Below are 15,036 nucleotides of genomic sequence, written 5' to 3'. Positions count from 1 at the left end.
AAGACATACAGATGGCCAACAGACACATGAAAAGAGGCTCAACATCACATCATCAGGGAAATGCAAATCAAAACCACAATAAGATATTTCACCTCACACCTGTCAGAATGGGTAAAACCAACACAAGAAACAATAAGCATTGGCAAGGGTATGGAGAAAAAGGAACCCTAATGCACTTTTGGTGGGACTAAAAACTGGTATGGTCACTGTGGAAAACAGTATGGAGGCTCCTCAAAAAATTAAAAAACAGAATCACTGTATGATCCAGTTATTCCACTACTGACTGGGTTTTTGTGCAAAGAAAGCAAAAATACTAATCTGAAAGGATATATATACCCTCATGTTTATTGCAGCACTATTTACAATAGCCAAGATATGGAAGTAATCCATATGTCCATAGGTTGATGAACGAATATAGAAGATGTGTGTGTGTGTGTGTGTAATATTACTCAGCCATAAAAGAATAAAATCTTACCATTTGCAACAACATGAATGGATCTAGAGGATATAATGCCAAATGAAATAAGTCAGCCAGAGAAAGACATATCATAATATTTCATTCATATGTGGAATTTAAGAAAAAACAAAGGAACAAAGGGAAAAAAGAGACAAACCAAAACACACACCAGACTCTTAATTGTAGAGAACAAACACATGGTCACCAGAGGGGAGATGAGTAGAGGGATGAGTGAAAAAGGTGATAGGATAAATTTATCTTGAGCACTTAATAATGTATAGAATTGTTAAATCACTATATTGTACACCTGAAACTCATGTAACACTGAACGTTAACTATACTGAATTTAAAATAAAAACCCCTGCTAATTAATCCTCCCAAAACTTAAAGTTTTATTTTTATTTATTTATTTATTTATTTATTTATTTTAAAACTTAAAGTTTTAAAACTTTAGGACACTCGGGGTGCCTAGGTGGCTCAGTCAGTTAAGCATCTGCCTTTGGTTCAGGTCATGATCCTGGGGTCCTGTGATTGAGCCCTGCATCAGGCTCCTTGCTCAGCAGGGAGCCTGCTTCTCCCTCTGCCTGCTGCTCCCCCTGCTTGTGCGCACTCTCTCTTTCTTTCTGAGAAGTAAATAAATAAAATATTTTAAAAGAACCCCAAACTTTGAGACATGGACTACCCTTCAGGAACAAAAAGGAATAAATTCTTGATATGCACGATAACACAGATGAAACTCAAATGCATCATGCTGAGTGAAAGATGCCAGATTTAAAAGACAGCAGACTTATTTGGGTGCCCAGCAAGCCCTACTGAGCTTGGAAGTCCCTTTGAACATGAGAGCAGACTATACCTGATTCTCTCTCGAGTGAAAGGGATGGTCTCGTTGTCCTTCTTCCAGTAGAACACGGGTGGCGGCATGCCTATCACTCGGCACTCCAGCCTCACCGGGTGGCCTTCAGGAACTCCACTGTTCTGCAGTTTCTCTAGGATCACAGGTGCTTTCTTCACCTCTTTGGCTGAATGAGAGAAGGGCCATCCTTGTTTGAATATTAAGTACCCTGGGGTCCATGCTTCAAACTCATTACAGCCCTGGAATTTAGCAGAGTGGGCGCCTACCCATTTTACCTCCTCTTCAGAACACTTCCCACAGCTCTAAGTGAAGATCATTGCCTTGACAAAAGCTCTGGAAGTGATTTAAAAAGGCATGAGAGAACCTCTTTGCATATTGTATGAGAGGGTAAGGGATCTGAGTTGCTCACAGGGGATGCGAATGGTGGGTGTGAAATTTAAGAAGTTTCTTTTATTCTCAGCAGTAAATTTTTTTTTTAATTTTGAAAAACAATAGATTTTATGTACTGAATATATGCTTTTTATTTTCTAGAGGAGTTTATTTTGTAGAAGGTATATTAATTTTCCCTCAACTTTTATTTTGAAGAAGTTTATAGCTACAGAAAAGAAATATACTACTTTTTCTTAAGTTTTATTTATTCAAATAATAGCTACACTCAAAGTGGGGCTCGAACTCACAACCCAGAGACCAAGAGTTGCATGCTCCTCTGAGTAAGTTAGTCAGGCGTCCCAGAAGTACATTACAGTGCAAATTATGCTTCCTAAGGAGACTTTTTAATGAGAGGGGGCCAGAACTAGATAAGGCAAAGATACCTCATATATCAGGATTCCAGAGTCAATATTGGCAAAATAGTGGGGGAAAAGTAAAAGCTTGCAATCAATACATCCTTGTAGAATGAGCTTTTCCTACTCTGTTGGGTAAGAAAAAAATTAGTGAGAAAAAGAAAAGGATATATGGGGTAAGCAGCCACTAGTCTAGAGAGAGGATAGCATGCTGAACCCCACCTGGTTTCTGGTAAGGGCCAAACATGGGAGCAAGTTCAGCACTAGAATTCGTGTATTCTGAAATCTAATTCTGTCTGGACCCCTGCCTTGAGGGCTGGTATCAACCAAGTGATGATGACTTGTTGTCCTTATTTGTAGGCATGACAGTGTTTTGTTTATATAATCTTCTAAGGTAAAGGTTTGTTTGTTTAGTTATCAACTAACACTTGTTGAGCACCGTGCATGTTCCAGGCACCGAGTCAGACAACTGGAAATATACAGAAAGAGTCAAAATGTCTGACTTTAGAAGCTTACAGTCTCTTCAGGAAGGCAAAGTTTACATGGAAGGCAGTTACAGGAAGGTTGCAAGTACTCTAAAGAGTCCCTCCTTTTCTAAGTGCTATGGAAACAGAGGAGGATATGCCTCTGGGGTAACATTTGAATTAAGCCTTAGAGAGTAACTAGGAGGTTCCTAGGCAAAGAAGGGTATTCCAGGTAGAAGGATCAGTGAAGCAATGGCATAGATGCTTGGGGTAGGGGCAAGATCCTGGTATGTTCCAGGAGTGATGAACTGTGGGGCAAGGGACTTGAATTTATTGGTAGTCAATATACTAATTAATTGATTAACTATTACAATGACTCTGATTTATTACATGTTGTATGCACAACATACCACATTATGTGTTTACTGATATGTCTTTGAAAGCAATGTAGAAAATATGGTCCTTACTACAGCGAAGGAGAAACTGAGATTAAGCTTGGTTAAAGTTTAACTTGATTAAACTTGGGCAAAGGACTAAGGAATTGTGTCAGAGGCTGTGCATATTTGGGCAATAACTTTGAAGGGAGTTAGGGGTCCCAGCTGCAAACCTTACCTACTACAGTGAGCTCCAGACTAAAGGAATTCTGGCCGGTTTTGTTGGTAGCAACGCATGTATAGGTCCCTGCATCACGTTGGGTGAGCGGGTCAATGAGCAGAGAGTGGACTCCAGTCTCCCTGACCAACATCTTGTGGGAGGCGTCTGGTAGCACAGGTTGGCCATTGAGCAGCCACGTCAGTTCTGGGGGCGGTAAGCCACTCACCTAATAAACAACAGGACAGCTGAGGCAAATGACAGACCGATGACAGGCAGATTTATTTGGTGGTTGAATTCTTCATCCTCTTCTGGCACCAGAGATAGTGAGAAAAATCATGGGGTGGATAAAAACCTCTCCTCAGAGGCATTAGGACAAGAGGGGCTGGATGAATTGCCAAATTAATTTAAACTGTATAGGATTTTGACCCAAATTTGAGTGATGAATATATTCTAGATTAGCATAAATAAGAAATAAAAAAAACTAAATGAATAGATAAAAAAGGCCTGCAGAGTTAGTTTCACAGATGATATTTTGCTTACATTGTCGGTGTGGATGCCATCCCCCTTGGTGTCTGCAGACATTCTGCAGCTCTGTTGCCAGGATATTTGGATATATATTGTTTATATATATTGCTTACATGATAAGCAAGAGGCAGCCAAGGAAAGGGAAGACATTAAATTAGAATTCTCAAACCTTGCTGTGTGTTATAATCATGTGGGTTGCATTTGAAAATCTCAATGTTCACTTGCTATATTAAATCAGAATCTCTGGGGATGGGACCTGGAATGGGTATCTTTTTGGGTGTAGGATGGAAGAAGTAACAATCAATCTCAAATATTATTTAGGCAGCCATTGGCAGAGTAAGAACCACCTAGAGAAGTGGACTCCACGGATGCTTAATCTCAAACCTTTACTAATTAGCATCTAAAATTCCCATAGCATTCTGCATCTTTGTCTGGGATAGAAGAGGTGACTTAAATTTCTCTTCATATTGAGAGATATTCATGCTCCTCAACTGAACATAGTTTCTGATTGAAGAATTAGCATGTAGAATAGCTAAAGGTGGTGGATGTTGATTAGTCTGAGAAACCAACTCCCATTTTCATAAACTACCGTGGAGCCATCTTTTCATGACTAATTTTTTCAATCTATATATATATATCATAGAAATTCACATCAAGGATGCAAAAATCACACTGTTGGCTTTATAGTAATAAAGACTTTCCAGGGACTTATATCACTTTTTGGTTGTCTTTTACAGATGAAGAGTTAACTTGATACAATACCAATGTAATTTTATTAAGATATAGAGACTTAAAAATTCCATGAAATTCTTTTGACTGGTATTAAATGCTCTGAAAAAGCCTTGTGAGAAAAGAAGTGATCTTTCTCCCTTCCCCAGTCCCCCTTTCGCTAAACAAAACAAGACACAAAACGAATACAGACAAAAATAAGTAAAAAAAAAAACAAAAAACAAAAAACAAATGCAAAATGTGAACAGAGCTGGAACCAAGGATAGGTATTAGAGTCTACCTTACAGTCCAACCGACAGAGGCGCCCCTCGTGAGCTACCATATCCCCAGGAGCCTGCAGGAAATGCGGTCGGAAAAAGCGTTCCTGTAGGGGCTCTTTGTCTCTTTCTTGTACTCGGGACCTTCCTCTATAAAAACAAGCATGTTCAGGCATTAAACATAGAAACCAATCTATAGGGGCCCTTGGGTGTCTCAGTGGTTGAGTGTCTGCCTTTGGCTCAGGGTGTGATCCCAGGGTCCTGCGATTAAGTCCCACATTGGGCTCCCCACAGGGAGCCTGCCTCTCCCTCTGCCTAGGTCTCTGTGTCTCTCATGAATAAATAAATGAAATCTTTAAAAAACCTCCAATCTAAACAAAACAAAACAAAACAAAAAAAACCTCCAATCTATAAACTTAAAACAGCAAGCATTTAGGCCTGGTTATAGAGTCCAGAGAACAGATATTTTGGGGGTGGGGTGAGGAAGGAGGTTGTAAACAAATAATAAAATAATAAATAATGGTGTGAAGCTTATGTAAAAAAGCAAAGTGGTAAGCATCTCATACACTGTAGGATTATCTTATGAGATCTGTAATAAAATAAACAGGCTTTAGCTTCTTTCTCTCTGAAGTCATTCTGGGTTAAGTAGCTCAGCTCCCCTTGCCTTGGCTTTGACCAGTTGTTCAAAAGTTTCAAAATAAACAAATAAATCAGTATTCAAGCTGAATCTCAAATGAGAGCCAAAAGACAAGTCCTGTTTATTACCCAGAACAAGGCAGCTGCAATCCCTGTGTCTCTGAGTAATAAAATTTAACCTGGCTATAAATTATGGCAGACCATTAAAGATGGTCATGAACTTAAACTGGTTAAGACTGACCAACAGTAACAGCTGTTCCTGAGGAAAAAAAATGAAGAAGAAGGTATAGTTGCAGCAGTGATGAAATACTGTATCTGAACCATGGGTCACTATTTTTGCTCCTTTGGTAAGTCAAATATAATTTATCCATGTCAGCAACTATGGAATGCTTTGCTAAGACTTCATGGCACCATAAGACTCAAGGGGAAGCCAGGCTCTTAATTCTTAACGGTTAGTAAAATCAGAGAGGAATAAAGCCAATTGCTATATTAGAGACAATTGTTATACCGGGGACAACAACAAAAATATTTGACCTATATACATATACCCATTAACAGTTTCTGTTGTATTATTTCTTAAAAGATTTTATTTATTCACGAGAAACACACAGAGAGAGGCAGAGACATAGGCAGAGGGAGAAGCAGGCTCCCACAGGGAGCCCGATGTGGGACTTGATCCTGAGACTCCAGGATCACACCCTGAGCCAAAGGCAGAGATCCTCAACTGCTGAGCCACTCAGGCGTCCCCAGTTTCTGTTTTATTAAAGAAAATATGGTAATTTAATTCAAAGATTCTGGTTTATATATTATCTGCACAGGTGCTACTGATGGTTACAAATTTTGAGCCATTAAGAGTATATGACAGACCACTGCATCTCAAATGTAATGTGCTCACAAATCACCTAGGGATCTTATTATAATGTATTTTATTTCTTTTCAAGATTTTATTTATTTATTCATGAGAATACACAGAAAGGGGAGAGAGAGGCAGAGACACAGGCAGAGGGAGAAACAGGCTCCATGCACCGGGAGCCCGACGTGGGATTCGATTCCGGGTCTCCAGGATCGCGCCCTGGGCTGAAGGCGGCGCTAAACCTCTGAGCCACCCGAGCTGCCCTCTAATGCGCTTTCTGATTCAGTAGGTCTGGGGTGGGGCTTGGGATTCCACATTTACAACAGGCTCCCAAGGAATGTTGATGCTACAGGTGCAGAACTGCACTTTATGTAACAATTTGTAGACCAATACTTTGATGTTTATTGTGGTGGGCGGATGTTTGGGAGGAGCTAGAGAAGGGAGATTCTTACTGTCTTTACCTGTGAGACTGACCAGCAGATGTTAGTCGACTGCGAATGGGCAAACTTTGGACCATCAAGTGGCCTGAACAGCTGATTCTCCCCTGAGAAACAAAAATAAGAGATTTCCACATTTTTTTTCAATTTATATGAATTTTTTTCTGGACTGGAGCATTATGAACCTTTTGCTAACTATTCTGAGGACAAAAACTTGGGGGTGGGAATGAAAACAATAAAATATGACTCCTTAGATCACTGTTAATATTCCAGGGAGGAATTTAAAGAATATTATGGAGACTTTCATTTTGAGCTGAGAAATGAATAGAGCACAGATGTAAACAAATCTGAATTCTTGTGCACTTAACATTATCTGCAGCCACATGCAGAGACTGTGGCCAAGTATTTTATACTTTTCTTAATAGAGATTATCCTCAAAACTAACATTTTTAATAAGAAGAATGGGTGAGAATAGAAATTATAGTTCTATAGTTTATATTCTAATCGTGGTTGAAGATATTTATTCTGCCACCATGACTTTTAGGGGAATTTTAAGTCTTGATCTCATTCAGAAAAGGAAAGTGAAATATTATGGCTTTCCAACTTTTACCAAAAAAAAAAAAAAAAAAGACATTATGATTTTGAGGAATATTGACAAGTGTTTTTGGAGTAATTTGCTTATTTTCTAAAGAACAAAACAAATCATTCTTTGGTAGAATGATTTATAGACTCTTCAAGAGAGTGAATGAGTTGATAACCATATGATTTAGCCCAATACATCTGGGATATAGTGAACAGATACTACAAATCTCCTTTGACAAAGGCTGAAGGGTTGAGTGACCCATCAATGGCTAACTGGTCTTTTAAGCTGTGATGCTGTGCTCTAGTTACACACAATCACAATGCTTCTCATTCATTTTCCTCAGCAATCCTTAGTAATTGGCACTTCTCAAGGTCTCATTCACAATGACATCAAGTTCTCCTTCCTCAGAGTGCAGCACAGCGCAGAACCCTGCTTCTCCACCTGGGGGTTGGCAGCCATGATAGTGTAGTTGCCATCGTCATCACTGGTGGTGGAGTCGATGTGCAGAGAGCACGTCCCATCTCCTTCTCGCCTCATTTTGCAGTGCTCATTTCTCTTTGATATCTGCTTCCCATCTTTGAACCAGTAAACCTGCAATGAGAGTTAATCGAGGAGAACATACACTGTTCTGTACATCTTTTGAGGATGATGAAGTAGGAAGTAGGGTGAGGCAAGGACTGATAGTCATCTCTACAAGTGCCCCATCCCTTATAAAGCACTTAGAAAAATATATATTAAAAATGACTATATAATATGCTCCTGCACTTGTACATACACAATACATAAGTCAAAAATTCTGTATAATTTAGGATCAAGATCAAGCTTTTGACTGTTTCTATTGTACTTCATAATTACTTAAAAAGCCACCCCAAGGACCAGACATGTCTTCAGAGGCAAAATAATGAAAGCCAGGAGTGTGAATTCCGCCCCCCCGCCCCCATTATCCTGTTTACAAGCTCAAGTCTTCTGCAGTCACAGATCTGAGAGTCTACAATAGCTCACCTTACTTGAAAGGATAGTATGGTTTATTATACCAAGTGGAAGGAAGCCAGGAGTCACTTGTTAAATTTCTCATCTGGCTAAAATTTAAGTAAGTATATTTTTCATGTTGAATTCTGCATGTATCAAGGAGATATCTCAAAGATAGGGGGTTAAAATACTGGCTGCAGCTGTTCTTCTTCACATTTCCTGGTTACCTAACCATACATGATAACACCATGCTAATGTTTTTGAAAGTAGAGCAGAGAGATCCCCTACCACAGCCATACCAGGTGTAAATCCTTCTTTCAGCTGACTGCCAAAAAAATCTGGTGACTCATAAGATTTTTCAGCAGCCAGTAATAACGATATGACATTTTCAGCATTTACCAACCTAATAGTCATAATACAAATATAGCTCACTTTGTGCAACAACAGGCACTTTGTGGGTATTCAATAAATGTTAAGTAAAAAGAAAAATATCAATTTGGTGAGTTTGGTGGTTGAGAGAATCAATAGCCCAAAATGGAAGATTATGACTAAGAAGTTTATTTTAAACTTGTATTAAAATTCTAACTTACCCATAAATCTGATTTATTTTTGGCCTAATTATTTAATGATCCTATCTCTGACTCTCTCTTTTTAGTAAAATTATCTAGGCTTTGTTAGTTTTCTGGCAGTAGTTTTTATTCCCTCTGTAGATACTTCCCTAGAATCTGACAAAACTTTCATTAAGGCACCGTCTACAGCTCTGTGTTGTTGGTTGGGCAACCAACTGGTCATCTTCTCCTACCTTTGGAACTGGTATTCCAACAATTTTGCAAGTAAATGTCACTGGAGAGCCTTCTGTAACCCGGAAATGCTTAAGTCTTTTGTCAAAGATGGGAGCAATACACTTGCCCGTGGGGATCTCATCATGTTGGATTTCATCATCTGATTCATCAACAGGGGTACGTTCCAAGCGAAACTCTATTTCATTCATCAGCCTCTGCTCAAAGCTTGAAATTTTGTACTCCTGTCAAAATGGCAAATATGTTTCAATTTCAGTTCTATGGGTGAGAAAGAGGATGACTATGAGTGTAATTTGAGGATGGAACTTTTTAGATTCAGATATTAAATATATATCATGGAAACCCAATAAACCAAACATATTCCATTTCCAGTTCCTCACCATGGAGCACTAAAGGAGATGTCAATGTCTCTACTATAATCCCAAACTGCCTTAGTGAATCCTGATTCCTCACCTTGAGTATGGAGCCCCAGTAGCATCCTGTAGAGAAATGAAGATGGAATGTAATTTCCATTTCTAGTATTAATGTCCATTTCAATATGTAGAACTTCTTATCTGGTAATATGGAAAAACTATTCTGAACTGCATTCTGATGCATGCCTCCATTACCAACTTCCTATCTATTCTGCACGTTCCCATCCGTATACTTGATGAAACCTGTCTTGAATAAATCTTTTACTTCACATCCATCTTCATTGCATCTCTCTACGCCTACCACAACAAACCTACCTGAAGTAATTTTGTATTGTTACAGGATAATTTCCTTGTTACCCACTCTTTTGTTAATATACTCCAATGAGGCTTGTGTTCTCACTGTTCCACTGAGATTGTCAGGGTCTCCAAATTTGCCAAATCCAATTGCTACTAATCTTTTCTTACCTGACCCCTCAGCAGCATTAGGCAAAGATGGCTACTTCCTCCTTTTTGAAATATTTTCTTCTGTTTGTTTTCACAACACCATATTGGTTTTCCCTTTCTTTCTTAAGCTGATCCTTATCAGTCTCCTTTCCTAGCTCCTAGTCCTAGGTAGGTGGTCTCATCCCATTTCACAGCTTCATTATCTTCTGTATGCTGATGACCCAAATCCATATCTTTAAGCCTGAGCTTTCCTCAAAACTCATATACTCAATGATCTACTGTACATCATGAGACTCATATGCCCAGTGATTGATTCTATATCATGGCTTGGGCACCCAATGGACATCTCAAACTTAGCATCATCCAAACAATACACATTTTGTTTCTGTCTCCCAGAAATGTTCTTACCCTGCTCTTCCCCAAATCAGGAAATCATGCCACTATTCATCCAATTGTTGAGTAGTTAAGCCAGTGTTTCTCACACTATTTTTGGTGAAAACCAGGTTTTAAAAAATTTCCAATGCATAGTTTTATAAAGTAAAATAAAAATGAATTCATAGCAAAAATGTAATTTAGGAGGCATGCAAAATTATTATATTTAATAGGTAAATAAAATTTTTCTGTCAAATTGCTATGAAGATTTCTTAATGGTTACTCTCAGTTTCTGTACTTATGTCAAGGTGGAGAGGTGATAGCTTACAGATTGCCACAGGACCTCAGACCACACTTTGAGTGTACCAAGTTAAACTCTGAATCTAGGACTTGTCCTGAATTCCTGTCATTCCTTCTCCCTGCTGAATACTATCAAGCTTAAATGTCACCTCCTCAAAGCAGCCTTCCCAGTCCACTTCATGTAAATGAACTCTCCATTCAAATTCTCTGCACAGTACTGGTTACTATCTAGTATATTTCTTGTTTGTTTATTGATTGAGTGACTGAATATCTCTAAGGGTTAGAATGTTAGCTCCACAAGTGCAAAGATCTTGTTTATCTTGCTTCTCACTATATCAACAGAACATGGAATGGTGTCTGCCTTGTGGCAGATGCTCAGTGAGTATCTGAAGAATGAGTGAATACATGGATGACATGGGGGCAATCACTTGTTCCAACTGCATCTTTGAGGACTCCTGAGCCATGGCTTTGGGCTGAAGGTAAGACCTTCTGTTAAGCTTGTGACTCTAGTTAACCACAATTTCATAATTTAGGTGAGCACCATGGAGACAGCACTAGGATGTTCCTGAAATAGAATTCGGAAGTACATGGATGATACACATCTGCCTCCAGTCTTACGCAGAGTGATTGCATTCAGGACTCATAAAATGTATTCTCAAGCTATTAAATCACATTACTCATGCCCTTTAGTTATTATCTTATACATATTATCACCTGAATTTGTGTAGAATTGGAACTTAGGAAACAGAAATACAGAAATCAGGTGTTTCTTGGTTTCAATTTCTTGAACCCAATTTTAAATCCTCCTTTCTTGGCCACATCTCACAGTGGGTAAGCAAAATAAACCCACAGCTCTTCAGGGTAGAGAAAATGATTAATCTTCAGTTAGCTTATTAATTTTTAATCAGATAATTCAAACCAGTTAAAGTAAAAAATTGTCCACTTCCATTAATTTGAAACCTAGTTTAAAAGTATTAAGACTATTTTATATATTATAGGAATTTTTAAAAAGTTGACAAAGCTTCCAGCTACCTAGTAGACCAAACTATATGAGGCTGACCTTTTTGTAGGTCAAAAATATAGAATTTCATATGATTCAATCTAATACTTCACACAATGACTATATTTTCCATAAATACATTTAATGATCTCCCAAATGTGAAATATTTTAGTCTTGCCAGTTTACACTTGATCTTAGCCAAAAGGCCGAGAAGACTTGCCAGTTTAAAATCACATGAAGAATATATATTTCTTCTTTCTTGAATTGCATTTATGCTTCTGATTATATATTATTTTTCTTTTTAACACATTTGTTTATTTTCTGGGATATTGAGGATTAAAACCAATGAGTCATTTTATTCCCTTACATATGAAGTAGGTGTTAAATAGAGGCTTTATTATTTTGAAAATTACATCCAAACAGAATAATTCACATAGTTCTCAAACCTCACACACTGATCCTAAAGTTCAGGAAACCTCAGAGTTTTTGTGAGGGTGGCACGAGGGATGTCTTAGCCTTCTACGGCTTCTCATCTTATTTTATTTAAGTCCCCAAATTCCTAGTCCTTTCCTTTTTTTCCCCCCCAGTTCTTTCCATACCACCTCTAGTCATTGTCTAATGGAGCTCTTGCTCTAAATTAAAGCATCTTTCCTGAAGCTTCTGCCAGACATGTAAGGGCTGGTAACTTCCTGGCTAAATAGATTGTCAGAGTTATTATAGGGAGAGATGAATTCCTGAAATTCTATTTTGAAAGTATGAAGTAATTTTCCCAAAGAAGGGTTATTATACATAGTGGTAAGTTATGATTATACTTAACCTTCAGGAATACAATGGATGATATATATGAGGCCTCAAGTGCCTGCCTGAGAATATAAATACCACATTGTCTCCATGTATTCCAAACTTGATTTGACCAAGTTGCAGCCTGACTTTACGGAGTTTATAAATATTTGAATTGATTTGATCCAAGGAACTACAGAAGCACTATGATGAAAATATGCACATTTTGTTTTACTATAAAGGTATGCATATTGGTTATATATTTATTATTTTATCAGTATAGCAAATTGGGAGGTGATGGAAACAGAACACTCACTGAGTTATTTAAAAAATACTACTTATAACTAGGTACTGAGGACACAGTAGCAACCAGATCTTAACTGGAAGTTTTTATCGAGGCACAAAGATGGGCTAGATATAAAAAAAACAAGTGAATTGGCAGACAAACTATTCCCCAGAAATTTCAAAAGCAGGTGCTTACAGACAGGCTAGACCATCTAAACCCCTCACCTCCTCCTCTACAAAGAAGCAAGGAGGAAGATCCAGTGAGAGGACTTTGGAAAAAGTTATTGTGTCTCTGCAGCTCCTACCTCCTCCTCTACTCCAAGGGTACCTGCCTTCACTTTAAGCTCAGCAAGGGAGATTAAATGGATCCATCTGGAGAGCTTGTTTTGTTTTCTACAATGGGTTAATATCTGACTCCTGCCTAAAAGAGCTAAAGCGAGGAGTGAGGCAGCTTTTTGTCACTGGGCAAGCTGCATTGTGTCAGGGCAGAGGACTTGTGATAGGTTCCATCCTGCACACATGGGCCACATACAAGACAAAGCCACTATGGGGTCAGATTTTGTCTCTCTGTGGCTGGAAAAGGGAGTGTGGAACAGTGTAGTAAAGCGGGGGAGGATGAAGCAAAAAAGAGAGAAGCTGGCCATACTTCCCTTCCTGGCTTTAGGTTCACCATTTATAACAGTCTCTGCAGCGTGGGGGTATGGATGGGAGTATTTGTGTGTGGTGTTATATTTCTGAATAAGGATTACAGTGTTGGTTACTACAAGGACTGGAAATTTTGTGCTACTGAGTCAAGACTATTTCACTACAAAGTTACCATAGAACCTTAAAGAACTAGATGGGCCAAAACTGTTTTGAGACTGACTGCCTTAGGTTTGATATTGCTAGAGCAGGAGAAATAGTCCCACTGAATAAATTCAAAGGGATACTGGGAGAAAAAAAATTTTTTTAGACATACTTGTTTAATTTACCAAGTATATAATGTATAAATTGCAAATCAGCAACAAAATAAGAATGCTGTAAATCAAGGAATTCCCATAAAGGTTTCACAAATATTTGGGAAATGGGAAACAGGAACATGCAGTTGGAAACCATACAGTTGTGTGACAGGGGTACGTCGCCTGTTGCTAAAGCACTGAATCTTTATTCCTGAGCGGTTACCAAAGATGTATACCATCCCCAAAGAAGAAATTGACCTCTTTTTGTAGTGCTTTGCAACTAAAAGTTGGTTATCACAAGGATAACTACTCTGATTACACATAAATCAAGATTGTCATTCCAAGTCACAACTGATGGGACTCAGATTTTGTAAAGAAATTTGCAAATAAAAGCAATATGTAGGAGTTAAATTTAAGTGCTTTCTTCACTGTTTGCAGAAAGGTTGTCCTACTGATCTACTGCTGGTGGACACAGGCTTTGAATTCCCAGGACTGAATTTATGCTGCAATCTCCCTTTCCCCTTGCCTTATCCCTTTGTCAGTAAAAGCAGCAGTTTTTGCATCAGATGCTTGTAAGTGATGTCTGTGCCCAAAGGAGAGAATGTTTTTCTGTCTGAAACTGACATTCAGTTAACACCAGAGTTTTGCTTACTTTCAATGTTTTCATCTTTTTAATCTATTGAGTGAAATGGATTATTATCATAGGGTAGTATCCATAATTAGGCATAATCAGAATCTATATAGTCAAGTGAGATATTTTCCATAGATAGGCCACAAATCCAAAATTTTCTATTTGGTCGAAAGTTTCATTATTTTATATGAAACTAATGTAAATCCCATAACCATGTACTAATTCAGCACATATGCTGTACCTACTCTGTGCCAGACACAACAGGGGTGCAGCAATGATTAAGACATCCACCAATTCCAGCTCTTAGGGAGATTATAACTGGTGTATCCTGGGTGGGCCTATGGCAGATGACATGGGGATACTTCACTATCCCAAGGTTCTACTGTGCCCCAAATAAGCAACCTAAGGTCAATGGCTGTGTGGAATTCTTATTAGAAAAGGAATGATGGCAAGACTCACAAAATAGGATTTTCTTTTTTTTTTTTTTTTAAAGATTTATTTATTTATTTATGATAGACAGAGAGAGAGGCAGAGACAAAGGAGGAGGGAGAAGCAGGCTCCATGCCAGGAGCCCGACGCGGGACTCGATCCCGGGACTCCAGGATCGCACCCTGGGCCAAAGGCAGGCGCCAAACCGCTGAGCCACCCAGGGATCCCAAAATAGGATTTTCATAAAGAGTTCATAGTAAGAGATGAAAGAGGTATGCTTTAGGTAGAAGAAAGGACTAAGCAGCTTAGAGAAGAAGATTAGAGGAACAAAAAGTATAGCAAGAATTAGGTGCATATTTTTTTCTTTTGGCAGTATCTGGGAACCACAGACAGTTTTAAAGAAGCATTAATTTAAAAAGTGTGTTGGGGGGAATGAGCAGAATAAAGTGATGGGAATGTTTCCAGAGAAATGAGGTCAAGGAGGAAAGCTGAAATAAGACTCTGT

General features: G+C 38.5%; 1 protein-coding gene across 5 annotated transcripts in view; it reads right to left on the bottom strand.

Annotated features, from left to right (window-relative positions):
* MYPN (myopalladin) overlaps positions 1-15,036 on the bottom strand; it is a 105,199-nt gene that overhangs the window by 7,133 nt on the left and 83,030 nt on the right. For all 5 annotated transcript variants that reach the window (XM_077894728.1, XM_077894726.1, XM_077894727.1 and 2 more), the window contains 6 exons: positions 8,942-9,163; positions 7,612-7,761; positions 6,612-6,694; positions 4,685-4,811; positions 3,169-3,376; positions 1,311-1,476 (listed from right to left, as the gene is read on the bottom strand). In XM_077894728.1, coding sequence (XP_077750854.1) covers positions 1,311-1,476; positions 3,169-3,376; positions 4,685-4,811; positions 6,612-6,694; positions 7,612-7,761; positions 8,942-9,163 — 956 coding nt within the window. The remainder of the gene's footprint in view (positions 1-1,310; positions 1,477-3,168; positions 3,377-4,684; positions 4,812-6,611; positions 6,695-7,611; positions 7,762-8,941; positions 9,164-15,036) is intronic.

The sequence above is a fragment of the Canis aureus genome, chromosome 4, assembly GCF_053574225.1.
Source record: "Canis aureus isolate CA01 chromosome 4, VMU_Caureus_v.1.0, whole genome shotgun sequence".
NCBI lineage: Eukaryota > Metazoa > Chordata > Mammalia > Carnivora > Canidae > Canis > Canis aureus.
The sequence above is the reverse complement of the archived record's forward strand: the minus strand, read 5'-3'. Positions and strand labels throughout refer to the sequence as shown.